Genomic DNA, 26,384 nt, shown 5'->3' with positions numbered 1-26,384 from the left:
CAACCCTGCCTAGGCTAGCAGCAGCCAGAAAGGGCATGGCCTCTAGGAACATGTGAGTTTCATTCATAGTGCCAGGTCACCCAAAGGATTTAGTAACATGTTTTTCAAAGTGTGTTTCATAATTACATAATTATGCATGCCTTGAAAGCATTGCAACTTGTCCAAAGTTCCCACTGGGTTATCAGGGGACATACAAGTCTGGCTGAATGTATGCAGCTTTACAGAAATAAGAATTGGGACCTGCCATGGAATTCTATCACTCTGCTTGGAATACCAAGGTGAACAAACCTCTATCTCTTTCTTTTGGATTTTTGTAAAAAATTAAATTAATAGTATAGACCAATCACTTCATACTAATGCAGTTTAACTGTATGTTTGTTTCTAATGCCTACATTAACAAACAAACAAAAAAAGACAGGCTTGGAGTTGCCCCAACACCTCCCAGCATGCCAACCCCCCCCCCCATTACCTGGTGATATGACAGCCTCTGCTCCTCCCTTTGGAAAAGGAAGGGAGGGGGCAGAACGCAAGTGTCAAGGGTTGGGCTTATAGCAGTGTTTCTCAATGTTTGTCCGCTGTACTACTTCACGTGGTCCACCTATTCAAAGTACTACTGGAAGTAACTGGTGCTGACATTATTGCCAGATACTTCTGGGTTGGGAGGCCAGATGTGAAGTGATCAACACCAGTATGAGGCCCAGGGTGGACTGGAGGGCTCTTTCCGAGTGCAGAAAACTCTGCACTTTGGAAAACTTTGGAGCTCTGCCCAATGAGCCTCCTACCACTGTTCATTGTGTCATGTTCCTGGTCTTGCTGCCAAGGTGGCAGCAAGTGTCCAGGGGTCCTGTAAGTACCACCAGATATGACCTCAATACCACTGGTGGTACCAGTATCATTGGTTGAGAAACTCTGGCTTAGAGTGTCCCCCACCACATCCCTCCGACTCTCTCCCCCTCTTCCTTTTGCAGATCAGGAAGGGGGCCAGAAAAAACAGTGAGGACAAAAAAAGGAAGGTGGGGCTGTGTGCTATCCCCCCCCCCCATCTGCAGCCTGAGGCAACTGTCTCTGTCAGCTTCATGGATGAGCTGCCCAGGCTACAGACCAGAGAATGCAATATATTTGCTCATCTTCCAGGTGCCCTCAGAATTCCAGCTTCAGCTGCCACAGATGAAGGGGTTTGTAGCTGCAGCCTGCCCCCACCCCAAGAGTCATTTGTTTTGTTCCCCAGCAGCACTGAGCTGTTTGAGAGCCGCATCCTATGCCTGTCTACTCAGAACTAAGTCCCAATATAGCCAATGGGGCTTACTCTCAGGTATGCGTGCACAGGATTGCAGGATTGCAGCCCCATCCTCTGCCTGTCTACTCAGAACCAAGTCTCATCAGAGCCAATGGGGCTTACTCCCAGGTAGGCATGCACAGGATTCCAGGATTGAAGACCCATCATCTGCCTGTCTACTCAGAACCAATGGAGCTTACTCCCAGGTAGGCATGCACAGGATTGCAGCCTTGCAGCCCCATCCTCTGCCTGTCTACTCAGAAACAAATCTCATCAGAGCCAATGGGGCTTACTCCCAGGTAGGCATGCACAGGATTGCAGCCTTGCAGCCCCATCCTCTGCCTGTCTACTCAGAACCAAGCCTCATTAGAGCCAATGGCGCTTACTCCCAGGTAAGCATGCACAGGATTGCAGCCTTGCAGCCCCATCCTCTGCCTGTCTACTCAGAACCAAGCCTCATCAGAGCCAATGGCGCTTACTCCCAGGTAAGCATGCACAGGATTACATAAGAACATAAGAACAGCCCCACTGGATCAGGCCATAGGCCCATCTAGTCCAGCTTCCTGTATCTCACAGCGGCCCACCAAATGCCCCAGGGAGCACACCAGATAACAAGAGACCTCATCCTGGTGCCCCCCCTTGCTTCTGGCATTCTGACATAACCCATTTCTAAAATCAGGAGGTTGCACATACACATCATGGCTTGTACCCCATAATGGATTTTTCCTCCAGAAACTTGTCCAATTCCCTTTTAAAGGCGTCTAGGCTAGACGCCAGCACCACATCCTGTGGCATGGAGTTCCACAGACCGACCACGCGCTAAGTAAAGAAATATTTTCTTTTGTCTGTCCTAACCCACCCAACACTCAATTTTAGTGGATGTCCCCTGGTTCTGGTATTATGTGAGAGTGTAAAGAGCATCTCCCTATCCACTATGTCCATCCCCTGCATAATTTTGTATGTCTCAATCATGTCCCCCCTCAGGCGTCTCTTTTCTAGGCTGAAGAGGCCCAAACGCCGTAGCCTTTCCTCGTAAGGAAGGTGCCCCAGCCCAGTAATCATCTTAGTCACTCTCTTTTGCACCTTTTCCATTTCCACTATGTCTTTTTTGAGATGCAGTGACCAGAACTGGATACAATACTCCAGGTGTGGCCTTACCATCGATTTGTACAACAGCATTATAATATTAGCCATTTTGTTCTCAATACCCTTCCTAATGATCCCAAGCATAGAACTGGCCTTCTTCACTGCCGCCGACACTTTCATTGACCTGTCCACCACCACCCCAAGATCTCTCTCCTGATCTGTCACAGACAGCTCAGAACCCATCAGCCTATATCTAAAGTTTTGATTTTTTGCCCCAATGTGCATTGGGGTGAAAGGATTGCAGCCTTGCAGCCCCATCCTCTGCCTGTCTACTCAGAACCAAGTCTCATCAGAGCCAAGGGGGCTTACTCCCAGGTAAGCATGCACAGGACTGCAGCCTTGCAGCCCCATCCTCTGCCTGTCTACTTTGAACCAAGTCTCATCAGAGCCACGGCGATCACTCCCAGGGAGAACTGCAGCCCGCACAGCGGCAGCGCGGACACTCTGACGGCCGCCGCCACTGAGGGACGCGGTGCCGGAGACATTCCTCCACCCTGCGCCCGGCTGCCTGCGGGGAGTGCGGGCAGCTCCGCTTGCCTCCGGGCCGGGCCGAGCGAGACGCTCCCCTCACGCCGCGTCTCCACAAGGGCCGCCTCGCTGGCTGACTCTGCCTTCCCTCCTCCTTCCTCGCCCGCTGCGGCAGCGGCTTCCTTACCGGCGACGGGGCTGTGAGGCGCCTGGACGGCAGCGGCGCGCAAATAAGGCTCTCGCGCGCCTCCCTCCGCGCCCCAGCCGGGCGCGCGGCCGGGGGAAAGGGAGGATGACGGACCCCCCCGTCCCCTCGCGCGCGCGCCACCAACGGCGGTTGAGTAGCGGGCTCGCGCTGCCCGTTGCCAAGGAAACGCAACGGCTTCTGACAGGCGGGTCCCGCGCGCGAGGCGTCGGCGCGCGCCGCCTTTTCCTCCCTCTCGCGGGCGCACGTGCTGGAAGCGGAGCGGGACCTCCCACCTCACGCGCTGCCCCAGGAGAGGCAGGAGAAGGTGCGCGCAGGAGCATCAGAAAAGCCTCACTGCAGCAGGCCCAAGGGGGCCCACCTTGTCCAGCCCAGTCCAGGACAACACGCCACGTCCTGTGGCAAGGAGTTCCACGGGCTAATTGCACAGGGACATAAGAAGAGCCCCGCTGGTTGAGGGCAAAGGCCCATCCAGTCCAGCCTCCTGTACCCACAGTGACCCACCAGATGCCTTGGGGGGGGTACACAGGACAACACGTCACATCCTGTGGCAAGGAGTTCCACAGGCTAATTGCATAGGAGCATAAGAAGAGCCCTGCTGGACCAGGCCATAGGCCCATCTAGTCCAGCCTCCTGTATCTCACAGTGGCCCACCAGATGCCTGGCAAGGAGTTCCACAGGCTAATTACATAGGAACCTCAGAAGAGCCCCGCTGGATCAGGCTCACGGGGCCCACCTTGTCCAGTCAGTCCAGGACAACACGCCACGTCCTGTGGCAGGGAGTTCCACAGTCTAATGACACGCTGGGTATAGAAATATATTCCTCATTATTCACCACCTGGAAGAGGAGGAGCCTGGCTGGAATATTATAAGCACATAAGAAGAGCCCTGCTGGATCAGGCCCAGGGCCCATCTTGTCCAGCTTCCTGTACCTCACAGTGGCCCACCAGATGCCTCAGGGAACACATCAGACAACAAGAGATTTGCATCCTGGTGCCCTCCCTTGCATCTGGCGTTCAGCCTCCTAAAATCAGGAGGTTGCATAAGCCCATCATGGCTTGTAACCTGTGATGGACTTTTCCTCCAGAAATCAATCCAATTCCCCTTTTAGAGGTATCTAGGCCAGATGATATCACCACATCCTGTTGCAGGGATTTCCACAAAGTAACTACATGCTGGGTAAAGAAATATGTTCTTTTGTCTGTTGGGGCAAAGTGGCCTCCCCCATGCTTTTCTGTAGCTATGCAGTGAACTTCAGCCCCCCCCCCCCCATTCGAGGGATTCAACCCTGTGGCAAGGTGACCCCAGAAAGCCATCCTGGAGGGTTCGAAGGGACTGCAGGAATTGTCATTGGGTTGGGTGTGAAAAACCCAATTCCCCATTCCCAGATGCGCAGGCTCTCCCTTGGCCCTCCAGCCTCAAATCTCTGCAGGTTGGAGACAAACACTTAAACATGATAGGCAACCTCTTGCAAAGCTTACCTTGCTTAGGGCCCAATCCTGTGGGCCATTAGCGCCAGCACTGAGCTGCAGTGTAGGTGCTAGGTGTCATAAACGTGCCGTAAAGCACATTTACGGCACCACAGGAGGGAGCACAGCCCTTGGGCCAGCATCAGTCAGTGCTGGGCCCGAGCCAGGAGAAGGATGCTGTGTGGCAAAAAAGACCTTGGCAGTAGTGCAATCTTTTTTTTGAGGGGGGAGAGGTGTTCTGGGGTGGGGGAGTGGGTGGAGTTGGGGGAGGAAGGAAACAGCCTGGGAGGGATCCTCTATGAAGCTGAAAAGCCCAATTTGAGAAAAAGTTCTCAAATCTGCTCCGGCAAAAAAAGATGAAAGTCCCCTTCCCCCAAGGAGACTTCTGGTACCTTCCTGGCACCAGCGAGATACAGCAGTTTCCATTTTAGTTCCATGGTTGCTCTGGGCACCTGAAACCATAGGATTGGGCTGCCCAGCCACTGACCTGAATAATATAGTACAGTGGTTCTCAAACTTTTTAGCACCAGGACACACTTTTTAGAATGACAGTCTGTCCGAGACCCACCAGAAGCGGTGTCATAAACCTGGAAGTGATGTCATGGCCAGAAGTGACACCATCAAGTAGGAAAATTTTTAACCCCCATATGACAAAATCAAATCAGTTCAAATAAATAATTAAAAAGTTGACAATTTATTTAAAATAAAAAGAACCTCCTAACCCTCCCAAGTAGTTGCCAATCTGTTTTAAAAAAATTCCCCAAACATTCCTAAGGCTACAATCCTATCCACACTTATCCAGGAGGAAGCCATGGTTACTATCATTGTTAAAAGCATATACATAGTAGCCTGTTAAAAGTACAGGACTGTAACATTTACCCAAATGCAGTCACATACCATGCATACCATCAAGTCTAGTACAGTATATTAAAAATAAAATGCACATTGAAATGAATGGGGACCCACCTGAAATTGGCTCACCACCCACCTAGTGGGTCCCGACTCAACAGTTTGAGAAACACTTGTATTTATGAACATTAAATACAAGAAACATCAGTAGCATGTTGGTGAAAATCCCTGGAAACCGAAAGCAGGCATGATCTCAACACTGCCTTGGGGCAAGAGCTTGTGATAAAATCCAATGCTTTGCATGTGGTCCCAGGTTCAAGGCCTGACTGCATCTGCAGGTAGTGCTAAAAACAGCCTTCTCTGACTACAACCTTGCTGCTACCAGTCAGTGTTTGCAGCACAGTGTTTGCAGCAAGGGTCTGACTTGGTAGAAGTATTGCTGTATCCAGCTGGGACCCCTGAGGGAAGTTCAGTGCCCTTCAACCAGCAGAGTCAGCACTTTATTGATGTCCAATACTGTGTTTCCACTGTCCTTGCGGTGTGTGCTGATAGACAAGGAATCTTTCTGCCTTGAGCTCTGAAGACTGGGAGGAACGGTTTGACATCCATAAATCGCTTTACTCATATACAAGGTTGCCTGGTTCTGCTATTAATTCCTGGCAGTAACAACGCGTCCCAGCACTGACAACACTGACTAGAAGTAGCTCACCTGGAGACACTACTGGGGATTGAAACTGGGACCCTTTGTACATGAAGCATGTGTGCTACCACTGAGCTACTACTGCCTCTCCCCGAAAGGTACGTGTGCCAGACATCTGCCTTCCCAATGCAGACTGAATTAAGCTACAAACATGTGCACTTTCCTGGGAATAAGTCCCACTGAGCTCAACTGCTCTGACTGAACAGTATGCATGGGAGTGCACAGCTGTTACCTCCAAGCCTCATCCCCAATCACCCTTGCCCAGTAACAACTGATGAACCCAGATGGGTTAATGGGCCAAGATCTAGCAGTGACCACTCATAACCTGAGGCCTGTGGCAGGCTAGAAGGAGCAACCCAGGATACCCTGCACTAGGTTTCCTAGAGTAGGCTAGACAATGGCCAGTGAGACACATTGCCCAATCTACTCTGGCAGATCACTGACAGATCCACTTCCTGTCCCTTTCCTCCACCTGGACCACTCTGCCCACCAAGCCTCTTCGCTCCCACCAAAGGACTTTAGTTCTCCCACATTTTCAGAAAATAATTCCCATTCTGCATTAAACAAGTATTTGTTCTGTTCATGAGCACAATCCCTGTTCTGCTTCCTGGTCACTGCCAAAGGGCTCCTTTTAGGATTTTCACAAGGGGCATATTGTTCCCAAGGTGCCTTTCCCCTTTTGGAGCCTTTTTGCAGGTCCAGACTGAAGTGGACAGGTTGCTGCTTGCTCCAGCTTTTCTCCTCTTTTGCCACATCCAGCAGTTCCCAGTTTGGCCCCCTTCACTAGAGGTAGGAACAAGTATCTTGTCTTTGTGAGATCATGAGTCATTTACTGAGGCATGTGATGAAGTGCCCGAGACTGCCTGGCACTTGAGGCAGTGTGCCAAATGCTGCCCACCTCATGCAGTGATGTGCCAGTCTCTGCTCCTCTCAGCTGGAAAAGAAGGGGGGTGGAATGGAAGAAGAAGAGGAGACTGGTGAGCTAGAGTGTCTCCCACTTCTTTCCTCCACACTTCCTCTTCTGCTCCATCCCCCTCTTCCTCTTCTAATTCAGGGAGTGGGAGGAGGAGGAACAGTGGAGTCGGTTGGGCAGATGGAGGTGGACATCTTCAGCAGTGGGCTTCCGGAGGCAGTGTCCACAGCCCCTGGATGGGCCGTCCTGGCAGTAGTTCCAAAAGCTGATACTACTATATGTTTGTCTTTCAGATCTCACAAGAGTCTGCAGCAAAGCTGGCAAAAATGACTAATTTTGAAAATAGTTTACAGCCATATCTCCTATGGCAGCCGGGCTGTTTCCACACAGAAGCTTTATATATAGTTTTGCAGGGAAGATTTTCTGCATCAGTGCATTCATGTGGAAATACAGCACATCTCATATTATGTTCGCAGGGAATGCTTACAAATATAGGTTAAATGGGTGCCTGGAGCAGTGTACAGCTAATGCAGGGGGCCCACTGAAGACCAGAATGCTTTGATTTTTGTATCCACTGCAGCCTGCTGTGCAAATCAAATTATGTAAATGAACTATCTTAAGGCCCAATTCTAGCCTCAAGATATGCCAGCGCAACACTATGTACAATGGTGCAAGAACAACCCCACTGGTGCAGAATCCCGTCTGCCAATGGCCACATCACTGATGCTGGAGCAAGGAAAAGTCATGCTGTTGTAAATTGGACGCAGTACAGTGGCCCCTGCTGCAGAGGACCAAACCCTGGGGCAACGGTGCTGTCCTGAAAAACAAAAGGTTCTGATGAGTGTTTGGTCAGGAGTAGCTATGGTTGGAACCCATGGCATTCCCCAAAAGGGAGCAGGACTCTCCGCTGTAAAACAAGTTTCACTATACTATAAGTCATTCACTTTATGATAGGCTGAAGAGCACCGTCAACAGGACGTGGCAGGTAAGCCAATCAGTGATGCAAATACCAAATGTGTTTGGTAGCATCTCAGCCATAACAGCATTTTTAAATGTCATGGCTGTGTGTCTGGAGGGAAGGATAAAGTTGATGTGAATGCCTATGCAAATACAACTGCCTTCTAAGTAGCGTCTCAGCCGGTAGTAGCATTTTTTACATCGTAGCTCTGTGTACTGAGTGAAGGATACAGCCTTGTAATTTGAGTTTGATAATTACAACATTGTGTAAACCAATACCCATGCATAGTAGCTTGCTATAGGAGCACTAGGAGCCTGTGGCTTAGCTAATGTACGTGTAGCCGGTGCAGAGCTCAAAATGATGCCCTGGAAGTGATGTCACAACTGGAAGTGACATCACACCTGGGCTTTTTTAAAAGTGCAGATTGGGGGAAAACCTGCCTCCTCCCCCCAGCAGTTCACCACCCACTTGATCTGCGACCTCTCCCCCGGCCAGTGGCATAGCTAAGGCATCTATATGCTACCTGGGATCAAACAAGATTTTGTAGCCCCCCCTCCACAATAAAATCCACAATAAAATTTAAGTAAAATAAAAAATTTACTTAATTTAATTAAGTAAATAACTAAAAAGTGTGTCCCTTATTAGTTAGAGACACTGTGCTGGGGAGAAGAGGGATGGTTATTCTCCCACTGCTAAATATAAGAGGAGCACCAGTTGAAAAAGTGCCTCTTTACCAGTTAGCAGGAGTAGCTGTGTTATAATACATGGAAATGAGAGCTGACTCATATTAACACCTTATTGGTTCCATGCTGTATCATAATAACATCGCATTGGCTGTCAGAACAATCAGTCTCATGGGTCAGTTTTGAGTTAAGAAAATCCACTTTTTGTTCCATAAGGCAGTTGCATTCTCATTTTCTGGTTAATTGGCCATAACATTTGATAGAATACAGATGATGGTATTATTCATACAGACCAAATTTTTTCATAATTTTGGCCACTAGTGTAAAGCTCAGCTTGTTGCCCCCTTAAAGCTTGTTGCCCAGTGCGACTGCTACCCCCTGCACCTCCTTAGCTACGTCACTGCTAGTAGCGCTATAGGCACCTTTTAAATCACACATTAGAGAGGGAAATAGCTTAGTTCTGTGGCAGAGTTTCTTGGAATGAATTAACAGAAAACAGCACACTACAGAGTTCACATTACTACATTTTCACAATCCAATGGTGTCCCTAGACTGGATTACCATAGCAAAGTAGAGGTCCACTGTACATTGCAAGCTGGGATTCTCTCCCCCTCTTTCTTACCTGTGTGGGGTGTGTAGTCTTTCCCTTGCTGAGGTGGTGAAGTAGAAGTTCCAGTTTGGTGCCTGTGCCTGGAATCCTCCAGGGGCAGAATACCTGCAATAAGAATTCTGAGTAGTGTTGACAAACTACGTGTATCTTGCCATACTTGCTGTGAGGGACAAGAGGCAGTTTGTGCAAAGTTCACGGTGGGCTCTCTCACCACGGTTCCCGTCACCACAGTTCTTTGAGAAACCGCTCCTTCTCCCCCATATTTTCTGCCTTCTTGTTCTGCCCCCTCTTCTATTGTGTTCTCTCTCTTCACTTCTCTTTCTGCTAACTGTGTTCCCCAGAGCTCTACATTGTGTGCATGTTAGCTGTAGAGTTCCGCTCTGTAGTTTAAGGCATGAGTGAGCCAGTTCAGTTAGGCTCCAATTTTGAATACCTTTTTTTTTGGGGGGGGGGGGGCGGGGGTTGGCACTAAAATAAACATTTCTTTTTGCACCTTTCACCCTCACCTCCATTTTCCTTTCCCCGCCAGATTGCACAGCTGTACTATTGGCCCTACGTCCATTTGTTTCCCACCCCCATGTGCACACATTGCACATGTTTTAAAAAGCACTGCCAGTCTAACACCATATAATGCACATTGATTAGGGAGACGATCCTGTGAAACTCAGTGGAGCTTTTCACTAAGGAGGGTGCTTTGGTCACCAGGGCTGACATTAAGCCTGTTAGACCCATTGCTCCCAATCAGACCACGCACCTAAGGGCGCCTGTACTAGGGTAATCTACTCTGGTCTTATCAAATACACACAACAACACATTGCAATGGACACCTAACACCACATTGCAGGTTTTATAGGGAACAGCAACAATTTAAATTTTCTTCTGAATCCTTAAAAGGTCATTAGCATTTGTTTATACTGTTTATATTTTGAAATTTTTTGTAAGATTCTACATACCTTGGTTGTGAATCTGCCCCCCCCCCAAGTTTCCAATTGGGCCCCACAGGTCCTAAGGCTGGCCCTGTTGGTCACAAACATAGATCACAAAATAGAAAGGATAGTTCAGTGACCGACACCATGGGTAGGTGTGGAACTTAAAGCTTTAGTTCCAGAAAGGTTGCTGGCTGCTTGTAAACAAACTCACCCCTTAAGGATTAATGTTGTAAAACAAGGCGACTAGGGACTTGCAGGGTGGTAGAAAAGATTGCAGCACAATCTCATTAGAAGGGAGTTTCATCTTTCTTTTTAAGAACAGGAAAAAGCCAAGTGGTGACCAGCATTTGTTGTTTCTAATTTAGCTGTTTGGTACATTTTATTTTCCATCCATTTCTGATGAGTGTAGGGGTGGCTGTTAAAGGTAGCTAGACTCTGCAGCTCCTTTTGCTGCATCCAGGAGCAGTCTGGGACAAGTGTCATGAGGTGCAGTCATCATGAGATCTGGGGCACATGACATGTATGTGACACTTCTGATTTATCCTCTGTTTGATTCATTAAGTTCTGCAGGAATGACAGTGAGCCATCCTTTCTCAAAGAACTTTTAATCACCCTGCTTGGCAGTGGACAACAATGCCCAATTGTCAGAAGTTCCATTAAGGGACATTTGCTTTCATATGATGGGAACAGTGCCAAAACATCCAGTTCAGCCCCAGACAATCTCAGTGTATTCGCTGAATTCCTTGCAGGGGCTAATCATTAGCAAAAGCTGAGAAACAGGGAGGCTGTTCATGTCATAATTCTGCAGTGAGGGAACTGGGCTGGCAGGTGGCAGCAAAGTGTAAGATTCTTGGACGGCAGGAAACCAGATCACCCTCCCCCCACCATGGTTTCTATTGGGTGGGTCTTTTTCCACACCCCTCTAACTCTTGATGCCCCAATCTTGATGCCATTCGCTGCTGTTGGATTAGTTGGATTGGACAAGTTTCTGGAGGAAAAATCCATCACGGGTTATAAGCCATGATGTGTATGTGCAACCTCCTGATTTTAGAAATGGGCTATGTCAGAATGCCAGATGCAAGGGAGGGCACCAGGATGCAGGTCTCTTGTTAACTGGTGTGCTCCCTGGGGCATTTGGTGGGGCTGCTGTGAGACACAGGAAGCTGGACTAGATGGGCCTATGGCCCGATCCAGTGGGGCTGTTCTTATGTTCCCTTCTGTGACCAAGGAGTGCATGTTCCTTGCCAGTCCACTGATGCTTCATTCCTGGGAGATTTGTCTGGAAAATGGAAAGACCAGCAGGTTCTGTGCCCTTCTCTGCAAGAGGTGGGTGGACATGCTAGGTGGCCACCCCTCTCCCATCACTCCACTCAAGAATCAGGCACAGCAGTCTCATTGCTCAGGCTGCAGCATCTGTCAGTGCAGAACCACTCTCCCAGCACAGTTCTCAGTCACTCCTACCTCTTCTCCGTCTTGCTCCAAATTCCCTCCACACCATGTCTCATTTGGACTGGGTTATGGTGTTGGCTGAGCTGTGTCTTTTGTGAGTACAGTTCTGCTCCTATTCCATCGCTGACTTGACCAAGGGGTTTCATAACTGATTCTCTCAACTGAAAACCGCAGGCTATTTTAAGGTGAGGGAAAAGGGGCGGGGGGAGTGTTCAGCAGTTCACCAAGGATTTTTGAGTTCTGTAAAGATTTTCAAAGCAATGTGCCTTGTTTGTGGCCATGGAATCCTACCAAATAAACAGTGCAAGCTGACCGAGCAATGGGAGGGGGAACAAAGAGGGCGGGAGGGCTGTCACTAACCACTAGACTTTCTTCTGGTAGTCACCTCTAATGCCCATGCCTTACCTCAGGGATGTACTGGCAACTCTGGTGGTTATCAGGTGCATAGAGAGCAAAGGAAAGGGTTGTGTACGAAGGGGTGCGGACATTTGGCACTTCTGTCCCATTTCTCCAGGGCACAGAGCACTTCAGACCCTACTCTCATGCAGGGCTGTAGCTGGGGAGGGAGGGCCAGGGGGGGCTTTCCCCCCAGCCAGCAGTTTGCCCGCCCCCCCCCCAGCATTTTTTCCAAATGTATCCTCTTTATCTGATCTGTCATTTGAAGCCCTTTTTGCAACATTTTTTGTGCACAGGAAGGAAGGCGGCTCAGTGCTTCTGGCAGGGATTGGGGAGGAGAGAGAGTGCATGTGTGTAGAGTGAGTAGAAGGGGGGGGCTCTTTGGAAGTTATGACCTCTGGTCACCCTGCCCCCATCCAGAGTGGGGCTGGTCAAGAGCAGCTACAAGAAGGTTGGGAGAGATTTCTACTTGTACTGGCTGGGGGAAGGGAGGGTGCTATTTCTTCTACTGTGGATCATGCTAATTACTATAATGGTACTGCTGTGGGTGGGGCAGGGAGAAATGTTTCTGGTTGGAGAAATCATGGGGGCAGGTTCTTGCCTTTCAGATATACTTTTAAAATTAATGGCTGCTGCTTGGGGGCTGGGGAGACCCTTTTTCTGGTGGGAGAAAACATGGAAAGCATTTGAGCTAAAGAAAACCAAGAACTTAAGTGTGGGAAAGGTTCTAAGCAGGGGCGGATCTGGGGGAGGCCATGGGTGCATACCCCCTCAACTGTCCTGCCAGCAGGGAAGGGTGCTCGCCAGGATGGAGAGCAAAATCAGGTGTCAGGGGAATACCCACAGGGCAGGTGTCAAGGACATTGACTGGAATGGGAGCCCAGGTCAACCCACCCAGCAAACAGCCACAGTGGCTTTAAGCTCAATCAGGAGCCCAGGTCTACCCAAATAGGTAGACCTGGGCTTCAAATCCAGGTGGGAGCCCAGGTCTACCCACCCTGCAAATAGCCAGAGAGGCCTGATGGGGGACATGATTGAGACATATAAAATTATGCAAGGGATGGCTGGAGAGATGTTCTTTTCCCTCTCACATAACACCAGAACCAGGGGACATCCACTACAACTGAGTGTTGGGAGAGTTAGGATGGACAAAATAAAATACTTCTTTACCCAGCGTGTAATTAGTCTGTGGAACTCCTTTGCACAGGAAGTGATGATGGCAACTTGGTTAGATGCCTTTAAGAGGGGTTTGGACAAATTTCTGGAGGAAAGTCCATCACAAGTTACAAGTCATGATAGGTATGTGCAAGCTCCTGATTTGAGAATTAGGCTACCTCAATGCCAGATGTAGGAGAGGACACCAGGATGCAGGTTATGTCTTGCTGTCTTTTGTGCTCCCTGAAGCATTTGGTGGGCTACTGTGAGATACAGGAAGCTGGACTAGATGGGTCTTTGGCCTGATTCAGCAGGGCTCTTCTTATGTTCTTATGTTGGCTATAAGCTCAATCAGGAGCCCAGGTCTACCCAAGCAGGTAGACCTGGGCTCCAAGTCCAGGTGGGAGCCCAGACCCAGGTCTGCCTGCCCAGCAAATGTCCACAGAAGCAATAAGCTCAAGCGGGAGCCCAGGTCTATCCAGCTGGTCTACCTGGGCTCCAAGTTGAGAGCCCAGGTCTACCTGCCTGGTTGACCTGGGCTCTGAAGGTAGTGCTCATGGGCCCCTCTGAAACAGACACTGGATCCACCCCTGGTTCTAAGGAGATTCAACTCTCAGAAAGCTGGGAGAATTCAGCTCAACCAGGTAGATTCAATACATTCAAATCTTCTGTACTTTGCTTTTTAAAAGTCATGAATATTGTAAAAAAAAAACTAGTGTTCCGATGACGTGACTGTATTTGACTAGCATATCTTTCCTCTTACTTTTATGTAAAGTAAATAGATTTTATTTCAATATGTATCAATGCATCAGCAATGTGTCATCAACAAATGTTATATAGGTGTTATATAGGTGCTATATAGGCCCTATATAGGTGTTAAATAGGCTCTATATAGGCACTACACAGGTGTTAGATAGGCGCTATATAGGTGATAGGCGCTATATAGATGTTAGGCGCTGCATAGGCGCTAGATAGGTGTTAAATAGGTGTTAAAGAGGCACTATATAGATGCTAGGTAGGTGTTATATAGGCACTAGATAGACGTTAGGTGCTAGATAGGTGCTGCATAAGAACTAGATAGGCATTATATAGGTGCTAGATTGGCGCTATATAGGTGTTAAATAGGCACTTTCAATACAAGTAAATACTACCTGCATCACAGTAATATGTTTTACTTTTGCAGGGTTGCAAGCCTGTGTATTGGACTGGTGTGTAAATGAAAGGATATGTTGCATGTTATTTCTATGTAGGCAATACATTTGACATGAATGGTTTCCGATTGTACATCAAAGCTCACTTCCATTATTTTTATGAGCTGACCAGTGGTGGGACCTTCAGGAGTGAGGAAGTGGTCTCTGGCGCTGGCTCATGGCTGCTCTCATGCCATCAAAGCTGGGGGGGGGGCCTTTGGCTGAGGGCAACCAATGCAGTTTCTGTGTCGAATGCAAGGGAATCTTCTCCATCTGCAGCTCAATCCCTTCATGGATGCTTCAGAGGTGCTTGGCAACACAGAGGTGCTTGGCAACACAGTCTGTGTTTAAACAGGCAGCTGCAAACTCTGAAAGAGAATGGGGAGAAGACAAGAAACGGTACCTTGGCTAACATTGGGGGAAATGGGACTAAGGGGCAGGGAGTCATGGCAGAAGAACCTGAAGGTGAAGACGGAGAGCTTCCTGGACTTGCAGGACATCTTGGAGAGACACTGGGCAGAAAACTGCCTGCATGGTTTGGCACAGATGCTCTGGGATGCTTGGCATGGTGGCGGTTTGGCGTCTCATCATACCCAAGCTTGAGCATCAACTTGCTGGGGTGGAGGTAGGGGCTTCCCAGGACCCTCCTGAGCAGGATCAGGGATAAAACCCTGCAGGAATCCCCCCCCCCCCCCAAAAAAAAACACCATCTAGGAGTGAGATTCCCTTCAGGGCCCTGTGAAGTCACAATCTAACAACACAGTTAGTAGTAGTATTTCACAGTAGGAATACTGTGCTCTACCAGGAGATGCTGCCAGAGACTAAGCTTAGGACATTTTGTATGCAGAGCAGGATGATGCTAGACCCACGTTCTCCAACTGGAAGTGAAGTTGTTCAACAAGTGCAGTTGTTGAGATGTGCACAGGACATTTACTCCTCCCCCGACCCTCTGACCCTCCCAGGTATGCCAGTGTCCTCCCTGGTCATTTTAAGCAGATTATTTGCCCTTGGCCTGACTCTCCTGCAAGCATCTTAGACCTATACTTGACAAACATTCCAACGCATCTGTTTTGTTCAACATCTTTATTCTAAAACAAAGTCTCACGAAGCAAATGAGCCATGTCAGAGCAGAACTGTTTCTGATGGTGGCTTTGAGGTCTGAGATCACATTGCATATTTCCAGATGATGTTTTACTGGATTATTGCTTTTCTTAATTCACTCAGTGGATTTACGGTTCTCTGAAAATCTTCTTTAAGACAAGAAGGCCACATGGAGAAGTGCCATTTATTTGGGTGGACACCTTACCCATGCAGGCACTGTGGAGCACATTCTCAGTCCTCCAAGCTTCTCCCAGAGGCAATACCAGATTTTGAACATCCTCCCAAAAGAAGAGTGGGGTCAGTGATGCTCCCTTTGACAAAGGACGGGCTGTGCTTGTCATAGAAAAAGAAAGTTTCCTATTTTCACCAGCTATTGGGTAAATGACAGTGCTGTGCAGGGCTCCACAAGTTCACCTCTCAGGAGTGATACCCTTGAGATAATAAACCCAGGAGACGCCAGAGCCCAGCCCCGCTGCATGAGGGCAAGAGACCACTAGCTTGCTGGTGACAGCTGCTTTACTGGCAGAGGGGTTTCCCTCAAAGGAGACGTTGATTGTGGCAGATTTCTTGGATTTAATGGTCTCCACTGCCTTGACAGTGAAGGCAGGATTCTCCACAATGTAGGTGAAGGCCATGGGTTGCATGAAGACGTTCTTGAAGGGAATGGTTGTGCTAGCCCCAACCCTTATCTGAATAGGCCCCTGGGGCTTAGGAGGCACTGAGGAGCCAAAGAGAGGAATGACATAGTCACCTCCTATGGCTGAGGAGAGGACAAGAGTTCCTGTTGATTCTCCCAGCTGACAAGGTTCAAAGGTCACTTCCACACTGACATCAGTGCCTGCCTGAGATCCTGCAGGTGCATTGATGACTTTGTCCACATGGAAGTCAGGGCAGTCGATCTGAGGAGAAACAGAACATGAGATCATCAAAGCGAAATTTTCTTTTGGCTGGGTCCAAATGCATAAGTGACGCAAAGACTTGAAGCCCAAGATTTGACAGGCTATGGTGCTCAAAGGAACATTCTGCCATCATGCATCTGGGAAACTGTTGTCCCTCATGGCTTTTAAGTACCTGGGTTCCGATTGTCAGGCTGAAATCCTGTGTGCCCTTGCCTGGGAGTAAGCCCCACGGAACAATGCAGGACTTGCTTTTGAACAAAAATGCACAGGATTGTGCTGTTACCCTGGGGATCTCCCAAAGTCTTTAGGGCAGCCTCAACAAATGACCATCAAAGATAGACATAAAAATTGTATTACTTGGCTTCATAATCGAATTGTATGCATTTCTTGCTGTATTTTTCTTTCTCTGTGTTTTACCAACTATCTTTTTTGGTTAAGGATTTGTGTGATTCCAAGAACTCAGATATGACCCCACAGCCTCAGTGCTCTAGTAATATCACTGGGCTGTAAACGAGTGTGCACTGAGTGAGTTTGGAAGGACCACAGATGTAGATGGGAGAAGAGGTTGATAGATGTGGCACCTAAAGCCTGTTCCCAGCTAAAATCAGTCCAGGCTGAGCCAAATTAGGAGGGAGTAGCCAAACCAAGACCAGCCAACAGATAAGTTGATAGTCAAGGTCAAAGCAGAGTATAATATACCCAGTGATCTCTCCTGTACATCTGTGAATCTCTTTCCTTCCTTTCCTGCCACCTCAATTCAATTGCAGGCAGGGCTGGAAAGCCCCTTCTCTGCCGAAGACCCTTACAGTGCAGATGCCAAGAGCTGGTGTAGCACAGTGGATTAGAGACTGAGCTGCAAATAAGCACCTCCCTGGTTCAAATCACACCTCAACTACAACTTCTCACTAGGTGACCTTACGCAAGCCGTTCTCTCAGCCTCAGTTACAACATGGAGATGATAATACGTATTCACCTTAAGTGGATGCTGTAAGGACAAGATCATGATAATACCTGCAAAGCACTTTATGCCCAGAAAAAGTGAGACAAAGTACAGGATTATGGTCCTGGGCTAGAACAAGGACCAGTTGTCTGACAGGGCATAAGGTAACTCTGTATGTATGAAGCATCCTATTGGTACTGTTGCTATGGTGGGAGCGGAGAAGGGCGGGCTATTCCATGGCAACAACAAGGCACCATTTTATTCGGAGCATCTCTAGCGACAGCCGTGATGCTGCAAAGCCTGCTTTGACTCTCCAGGCTTCTGAACTAGGGCAGTTTTTACAGTCAGGTTGACAGGAGGGCAGATTCTGCACTGGCAAGCTCGCTGCCATCTTTGCTCCTTACCTTGGTGGAGTACTCTGTTTTCTGGCGGGTGTAATTGGCAAACTTGGTGATGATGGTCTGGCTGCTGCCCAGCATGGTGCTGAAGTGAAGAGCCTTCTCTGGTCGGGCTGGAGTTGCTTTCAAGTTCAGTTCATACTGGAAGGAGCCCAGCTCATTGCTGGTTAGGGTCAGGCGCCCACTAGTTTCGCCAGGCCTCATTGGCTGGAACTCAAATACAAGCACGCCCTGGGAAGAGAGTAAGAACCCAACTGGTTAAGGGGAACAAGGTCTCTCATCTGCCACTCTAAACTCAATGGAGAAAGCTGCAAGTAGGGAATCTGCTGTCTGGTGTCAAGGAGATGAGCCCTGTTTGCTGTAACCCCAACCCCTTTTTCTGGATAAATCAAAGAAACACAGATCTGATGTGTGTGAGTGCACCCAGGGCCAAGAATGTGACTGCCAAGCCCTTAGGATGTAGACCTGCTCCTGTGTGAGCAGGGCAGTCACACTCCCTCTCTTTGCCAGCAGTCACTGTGCCCAAACAAAGGCTAGCTTGGCACAAAAGACTCCCCTGATCAGGAGGGAATGCTGCTTTTTCTACTAAAGGCACTTTTCAAAGCAATGGCTCTCCCCCTGGGAGAGCAACTGCCTCTGTTCAACTTAGCAGCATGTCTTTTCCAGTTGCTGTCAACAGGTGTCTCCACAGTGTCTTCTTTAAATGTTGTGACTGGGACCTTTTCATTTATCTTGTTATGGAAGCTGCCTGGTGAACTTGTTTACTGAAAAGCAACATATAAATACTTGCAGTAAAACACCAGATGAACAGAGCCTGTTGGAGGTGCCTCTGAATGTGCTCTTTACATCCTCCCTTCTAATGTACTCATGCCACTTGCATCCCACCTGACTCCAAAGAACTCAGAAAAGCGTTTTTGACTTCCCAACAAACTAGAAAGCAACTCTGCCCAAATGCACCGTGGCAGGCTTCCTGGCTGAGGCCTCTGACAAAGCTCAGCACTAGCCACAGTGCCATGCAGGTCACTGGACCTCAGAGTCCAAAGGAGGCCATAAATGGAAACGCATATATCAGTGGTTCCCAAACTGTGGGTTGGGACCCACTGGTGGATCATGACCTGATTTTTGGTGGGTCGCCAAAGGGTGATGGAAAGATCAAATAACTAATTGCCTCAAGCTCTGAAGCTTTTCAAAACTCAGATAGCTGATGTCTGCCCTGCAAGGAGCTGAGCTCCTGCAATTTGCGAGAATGTGTTAATATAGGGAGATAAATGTTGGGCAGTGCAATCCTAACTTGTGCTGGAAGGCCTGCACTGTATTCAGCGCAAGGCTGGGGCTGACTGCTGCTCAGCCCGAGGCAAGGGAAAACTTTCCCCCTTACTCTGGGTAAAGTGTCAGCAGCCTCAATGGGGCTACTTGGATTTGCGCCACCTGATGAGGTGAACAGATCTGAGCAGAACGGATCAGCCTGGAGCTGTGCTGCATGACCCAGGAATGCGGCTAGGACTCGGCATAACTGTGGGTCCTGGCCCCACCTCCCACTTGCTGCCCACCCCTGGGAACGCCTGTTGCCCCCAATCCCTCCCCCCATCCTGGAATGCCTCCCCCTGCCCCCCAGGCCTCTGTGCCGGCCGAGCTCAGCCGGTGTGAACTCACCTGCTGCCGCCACTATGGATGCTGGATCTGGCCTCCATGGGCTAGCGTACCTCCAAGCACTGGAGCAGCTTACTCCCATGGAGGCGCAAACATGCTTTACGGCACATTTGTGACCCTCCCAGACAGGCGTCAGCCCAGGGCATACTTAGGATTACACCCTGAGGATCTTTTTTCTGGTCATTATTACTTGTAAATAAATAAAACATTTCTTTCTATATCTTTTTTAAAAAAAAAGTCTGGTATACCTAGGTGGGTCCCAACAGAATGTCATTTTAAAAAGTGGGTCCTAGTGCTAAAAAGTTTGGGAACCACTGTAATAGATTGAAGACAGGTGAGGTCCCTCCCTGCTTTAGCTCTGCAATCTCAGCTGATTCAGCTAAAAGAGAGTCTTCCTTCCCTGTTCAGGATCTTCATGGACATTCATACCTCGGACTGAGCAGGAACAATGAACTGGGGTGGCATGTTGATATCAGGCACTTTGCAGTCAGTGCTGAAGGTCACAGGGGCCTGCAGAGGGTTGTCCACCTTCACAGAGGAAGAGGTGCTTTGCCGAACAGAAGCGGAGAGCTCGATGGTGCCAAGTGGCCCACATGGGACTGCCTTGAATGTGATCAGGTAGAACAAGAACTCCTGGGTGGCCTCGTTGCGGAAGGTCACCTGCAGGCACAGCAAGAGGCAAGGATGGTGAGATCAATGAGGCGCCCTGGGCAAGCCCTCCTTGTTGGGTGCAGTCAGGGCAAAACAGAATGCAGGTCAATTCATATCTAATTGTTCTGCAACACCCCCTGTCGTAAAATCAGTATACTGCTGGGTAATTCTGTGTGATCCTCATGGTTTGGGGGCATTGTCACCTTTCCCTCTGTAGCTTTTCTGTTAAACCTATAGAAGCTGCTAGCTAGGAGGGAGAAATGCAAACTGGTCCCTGGCCAGAAGCTTGCTCTCTTCCTCCAGTCATCCAGCACTCCACCAACCAGTCGCAGAGAATGTGAGAAGAAGGGCTGGTGGTTCCATCATCCAGGTACAGTCAGACAGGAATCAGTTATTAGGCAGAATCTGTAAGAATTTATGTTGATTTTAAAGCCGTTTTCTCTTTCTGCATTATGAAGCTCATTCAAAACCTCATGGTAAAGCTCAGAGTTGAAAAATGCACGCATGAGATTCCGCAGCATTGCAGTGCCATCTGTTGGCCAGTCATATGATTGCAGGTTGTTAACACTTTTTACCAAATTCCATGATCCTTACTTTTTTTCCTTGTTCATTTGGATTTGTTATCTTCTTTTCCATTTATTATACTTTTAATAAACTTTTCACATTTAACCTTCTAATCTAATCTAATCTAATCTAATCTAATCTAACTCTTGCTACGGGAAATTCAGTAAATTGTCACATCTCCTCACTCTGCAGAAACTACCGTGAGAGTTATCTTGATAAAGACCCCTGAGATTCAGTATTGTTCTAGGCATGGGGTTCTGTCCAGACAGCCCCTCTGTCTAGCTTGATCTCCTAGGCTGGTGGCAGTGGCTTTTCTCATGTAAGCCGCATGTCCAAACAGGGAAGAGAGGGGAATGGGAAAGGTGTGAGTGTGCTAACCATTAGGGGCTACTACCCTGAAGCAGTGAGTGGTTGCTGCCAGACCCTCTCTAGATCCTGACCCCCCTATCTCTCATGTTTCTCCTCATCCTGTGCAAAAATAAAGAATGAGAAGTAAGAATGCAAGAGAAATGGAAGGAAATGTTAATGAAGAATAATCGCCCTGATGCAGACCCCATTTCTTGAAGGGATACCTCAGAGACAAATTGGCCAGAAGCACAGAGGTGGCTGCAGCAGAGAGCCCCTGTGATCCTACCTTTGCACTGTACAGGCCTTCCCTGTAAGAGAAGAAGGTGAGCTTGTGTTCCTTCTTGGCCGAGCCGGGAACATCGACATAGTCCAGGGTTTTCAACGTGGTGGTGACTTCCAGCTTTTCTGGCTTTAGCATGTCTATTGTGACACGGAACCTGGGAGAGTACAGCAAGGAAAGTGAATGCTGCCTTCTCACCCCATCTTCCTGGAATAGGAGTAGGTGGTGCACTAAGTAAAAATATTCACATACTAATGTCTTGATCCTAAACAGATGCCTGCTTTTTGGCTGACAGAAAACCTATCTGACAGAATCATAATATGCATCATTGGCAGATGGCAACCATTTTCTCTCTGGGTCACAAGAAGTTTAACCTGTTGATTTTTTTTTAAATTAAATTGCTACTACTAAAAGCAGAACAACAACACAGGCCACTTTTGAGTTTTTGTTGTTGTTTTTTGGGTGGGGGATGAGCTGGTATTTTCCTGGAAGGAGGCCCATTTGAATTCTCAAAGTTCAGCTCAAGACTCAAGCCTGTCATTTCACCTCCAGAGGTTCTACAACCCTAGGAGGTGGCCTCACATCAGGAAATGAGGTTAAAAAATAACTTGCGACAAAGCTGTTACACTTGAACTTAGAAAAGAGCTGCCCCAAGGCCAGAACTTCACCAGTCAGATTGCACAAGTTGACACCAGCCAACAGAGTCACTGTGGAAACCCTCCTTTTGCCAGGAATACTGCCACAATTGTGAGTGTACTTTTCTCTGACCCTTCTGGATGGTGGGGAAAGGAAGAGAGGGGGCAGAGACAGCAAGCTGAGGCAAGACATGCTGGCCTTTACTTTCCACCAGGAACTGGTCTGATAAGAAGAAAAGAATCTCTGCCCTAATTTGGCCACTGAGAACAGCAGGTAAAGCAGGTAATGGGGAACACTCGGTCTGGGAGGCAATGTATGGCCAGAGATCTGCAGACAATGGAATCCATAATATTTTCTGAAAATAAACACTAGCACTCTGCGACCAGGAGGGAAGGGTGGCCTGGAGGCTGCCAGCCCCAGCCCCACGATGCTCTCCCCTTCCATTTACCGTTGTGGCTTATTTAGCCAGTTGTTGATGGGAAGCAGCTCTGTGTAGGATGTTTTGCAAGGAACTTCTCTCATGATGTTCCCTGCTGATTTGGGAGGTTCTGTGGTGCCTTGTAGGAGATACAGCAGCCCTGTCCCATCGGGAAGTGGGAAGAAGATGGATCCCTGGATGCAGGAAGAAAGAAGAGTGACTCCTATCATTTTCCACCCTGAACATGTCATCTGTTTCTGGCAAGTCCTCACATTATATAGTCAGATTTCCCCATGAGAAGTGGTCGCTCTAAACAACAGGACCAATCAGGCTCTCAGGACACTCTACGAGTTCAAGCAAGTCTGCAGAACTAACACAGTGACTTTCATGCCACAACATTCGAGCCTGGACTTGGCGCAAAAGATGAGAGCCAACACGGCAGAGCTAGGAAGGCTCAGGAAACCCACACAGAAGAGCAACTGAACTCCAGTTGTTGCATGGGAGGCCAAAGTAGAGTGTTCCACAGCTGACTCCTCTTGGCAAAGACTCTGGAGCAACTCCACCAGAATCAAGGTAAGTGACCAGAAGTTTCTGCCTAAGATCCTTCTTAGGCAGCAGAGGTACCATTTGCCCTTGTCACCTTGCCCAAGAGAAGCTTGGCCTGTCAGGAAAGCTCAAGCACCCTGCCAGATTCCTCATGGTCAGGGCTAGCCCAAAGCACTGGGACACCTTGAAGATATGTCCAGGTCTTTGGACACCACTGTCCCCACCATGCCATCTGTTGCTGGATTTAAATCTCAGGAATTAATGTTCCTAAAGTCTAGCCCATGGTTGTGTAGACCATTTATGGCTAAGATGCTGATGCTGAAAAGTGGCTCCTTGAGTTAACTGGGATGGGTGAGGAAGGCTGAGCCAGGAAGCTGGGCAGCAAATGGGTGAGGTCCAGTGGCAAAGGATGAATGCCTTTTGTGCGTGGGTTGGGACGCCTGGATTGGACTACACACACACAAGAACCAACCCTGGCTGGGCTCTTTGAGGGGTGGAAGGATGATTCAGGAGGTTTCGAGCAGGGGGTAGACTTTCAGTGGTACAGCTCGTGTGCCACAAGGGGAGAGAGTGGTATTGGCCTTTCACCACTGGCGTCAGGCCTTGAGCCAGGTCTGGGTGTTCAATGGTCAGCTCACTTTGTGGATGGCTGGACAGCACACAGGTCAGACCACTTGCATCAGTGGTTTCACATCACAGTTTCATGACCAGATTGTAGGCAAAGGCAGTGAGGACAGTGAGAAGTACCCCAGTGGGAAGCAAGACCCAGGCGCCTGAGCCAGAGCAGCTTGCAATCCAGCTTGCTGGATTAGTAGGGGAAAAAGCCAGTCAGAGTGCAGATTTGCCTACCTGGTCCTTCTTGTTCTCCACGTTCATGAAGAGGGGACTGTACGTGATCTCATAGGGCTTGTTTTGCTGGTGGGCTTCCACCCTCACAAACTCAGGCCCCTTCCACTGTTCCCCCTCAATGATGGGGTGCAGGGTCCACGGCTGGTTGGTCCGGTTGGAAAGCATGATGGTCTGTGTTTGCTTTGTGCGCACCTGGCATATGAAATTCACCACCTGCAAGGGAACATCTCTTTGTTCTCATTCAGGCGAACACACTATGGTGAACACATATCCAGATGGTTTCCTGGAGCTGCAAACAGCTCACGCCATAAGTACTTTCAGACCGAGCCTGTCTGGCCCCCCTTTCCAAGGCCTGCTGAAGCCGGAGCTGCACCTGAAGTGGTGCCCAAGTGCTGCCAGCCCCACTTTTTGTGCGCACGCACATCAGTGCATGTGCCATGCCCCACGCCATCCCCACTGTTTCACCTCCCCGCTTCCTTGGCCGTCTTGTGCTTCTTCCCAACTGCCTGTTCTGAAGAAGCACCAAATGGCAGAGGAGGCCGGGGGCAGCAAGTCTCTTCCCGGTTGCTCTCCTTCCAGGGCTGCAGTGGTCCATCCTGACTTTCTTACATCCAAAAAGAGAATCCTGTATTGCCAGTGCGTCTTACACCACTAGAAGAAAGTGCTTTGAGGTGCCCACGTCAGGTGCCTGCAAGTTAGGCATTCCCATGGCTCTTTCTGTGCTGAATCAGGCCAGTCAGAGCACACAAGGAGGACGGCAGGAGCTACACCTCCATGGTAAAGAGAGCCACCCCACTCTCTGCACAAGGTCCTGGCTCAGTCCCTGACAAATCAGGAAAAGAAGAGCCCTGCCTGAAGCCCTGGAGAGTGGCAGGTGGTCCGTGCAGGTGTGAGCAGTAGAGGAGGGGAGAGCAACTCCAGGCCTCTCCTGTGAGCCACTTCGCACTTCACCTCCAGCTTTCAGAATGTGGGTGCTTGAGAACCCAACATCTGGAAGCTGCCAAAGAAACCAGGACACCAGAGACAGTGTTTGGGGGAGAAGACACATGATCAGGTGCTGCTGTATCAGCTCTTCAGGCTGGTACAGATTACACAAAGAGGAGGTGCTGATGGCAGACTTGTTTTCAGGGCTCTTCCACAGGAGCCTCCTGGTAAGTTTCCCATTCCCAGGTAACCGCCACACTAGAGACGGGCTTCTCTGGACCCACATGAGCAACGCTTCTGATGAGCCCTGCAAGGCACCTCTTTGACTGGGGGGACTCCCACGCAGCAGCCGTTCAGGGTGAGCCTTAATGTGTCTCCCCCTTGGATATGGCACGGCAGGTTCTCGTAGCAGATGTTCTGGCTCAGCTCACAGGGGTGGAAGGTCACTTCAAAGGAGACGTCCATTCCAGCAGAAATGTAGCCCTCCACAGGTTTGATGGAGAAGTCGGGTTTGAAGCGCCTGGCATCCCATTTAAATCTTTCAAAAAACAAAACAAAAGTGGAGATGGGCTTGAGAAGGTCCCTCCTTAATCCATGTAAAATTTATCAGAACCTTCTACAGAGATAAATTACTGAAGGCCTCACAGAAAAAGGAATGGACAGTGGATGACAACAAAGTCAACATTTTGAGACGTGTTCCATGGAGAGTAAGGAAGAAGAGAAAAGAATATGAAATCCTGACAAAATTTTTAAGAGGCAGGCAAATACCATACAGATGGCTTTCTCCAGAGGGTATGTTTTTTCAGTATCAGACACAGAGATATAGTATAAATTCAACAATGAAAGCAGAAAACTTCTTGAGTACAGTGATGAAGATGAGATAAGAAAGGAAGAAAAGGAGGAAGAGAAATTGAGAAGAAAAGAATTAGAAGAATATAGACCAGAAATGGAGTCGGATGAAAAGAAATCAGATGATTTAGGAACAACAGATGAATCAGAGAGGGAAGAGCTTAGAGGAGCGAGTAAGAGGCACTCACCAATAGCAACAAAGACAAAAAGAGAGGAAGACCAGTAAAAAGAAACATGATGACTAATGAATAGGGCATTGTTGGGGAATAAAAAATTAGGAGGAGTTTTTGTAGTTTATGAAAAAAAAAGATGTTGCCATTTCTGTTAAAGAAAGATTGAGATCAAATTAATATGTGCATTATAAGATGGACTATTGGACTTTGAGATGTAAGAAGAAACAGTAAAACAATGCATGATAAAATTGGGCATAAAATATAGGCCATGATATCACAATAGATCAATGGGAATAGATCTGGAAGTATAATAAAAAAAATTTATTAGAGCAATAAATTTTATATTATTTTAGATATTATAGATAAGGAAAATGATGTATACCTAGTTATTATGATTTTAACTGTAGTGAGGATCTTATATGTTAGATATTGGAAGGATTCTAAAATATTAACGAAAAATGAATTAACAGAAAATAATGAATGTGACAGAAATGGACAGACTTTTAGAAGTTTTAGATTAACAACGAAAACGTACACAAATTGAACAAAGGAAAAAACCCTGCTTGGTTGAAAATGAAGTTTTACAAATATACGATAGGGCATTTAGATGATTGTATTACATATATATTATCTTTGATATGATATGATATATTTATGATGAATGAAAAGAGAATATTAAGGTAAATTTAGAAGAGGAATTGATCAAGCTATGTAATGATTTATTAGTTCTAGTGACATATGATAATGATATATGATTTCTTG

General features: G+C 48.2%; 2 protein-coding genes across 5 annotated transcripts in view; both read right to left on the bottom strand.

Annotated features, from left to right (window-relative positions):
* The window catches only part of KIFC3 (kinesin family member C3), a 46,733-nt gene extending 43,554 nt beyond the window's left edge, over window positions 1-3,179 (bottom strand). For 3 of the 4 annotated variants that reach the window (XM_066637257.1, XM_066637256.1, XM_066637263.1), the window contains exon 1: window positions 3,078-3,178. The gene's annotated coding sequence lies outside the window, so the exon portion shown is untranslated. Of the gene's footprint in view, window positions 1-3,077 lie in introns of all 4 variants that reach the window. The other variant, XM_066637262.1, reaches the window with a different exon arrangement.
* Window positions 3,180-15,907: 12,728 nt separating this feature from the next.
* The window catches only part of LOC136660620 (hydrocephalus-inducing protein-like), a 103,078-nt gene continuing 92,601 nt past the window's right edge, over window positions 15,908-26,384 (bottom strand). The window contains exons 61-67 of the mRNA XM_066637927.1: window positions 24,919-25,138; window positions 23,677-23,889; window positions 22,312-22,475; window positions 21,234-21,384; window positions 19,814-20,044; window positions 17,741-17,965; window positions 15,908-16,396 (exon numbers count right to left, since the gene is read on the bottom strand). Coding sequence (XP_066494024.1) covers window positions 15,908-16,396; window positions 17,741-17,965; window positions 19,814-20,044; window positions 21,234-21,384; window positions 22,312-22,475; window positions 23,677-23,889; window positions 24,919-25,138 — 1,693 coding nt within the window. The remainder of the gene's footprint in view (window positions 16,397-17,740; window positions 17,966-19,813; window positions 20,045-21,233; window positions 21,385-22,311; window positions 22,476-23,676; window positions 23,890-24,918; window positions 25,139-26,384) is intronic.

This window comes from Tiliqua scincoides, chromosome 9, assembly GCF_035046505.1.
Source record: "Tiliqua scincoides isolate rTilSci1 chromosome 9, rTilSci1.hap2, whole genome shotgun sequence".
In the NCBI taxonomy this organism is placed as follows: domain Eukaryota; kingdom Metazoa; phylum Chordata; class Lepidosauria; order Squamata; family Scincidae; genus Tiliqua; species Tiliqua scincoides.
Note: the sequence above shows the minus strand (reverse complement) of the source record. Positions and strands in the feature narration are given on the sequence as shown.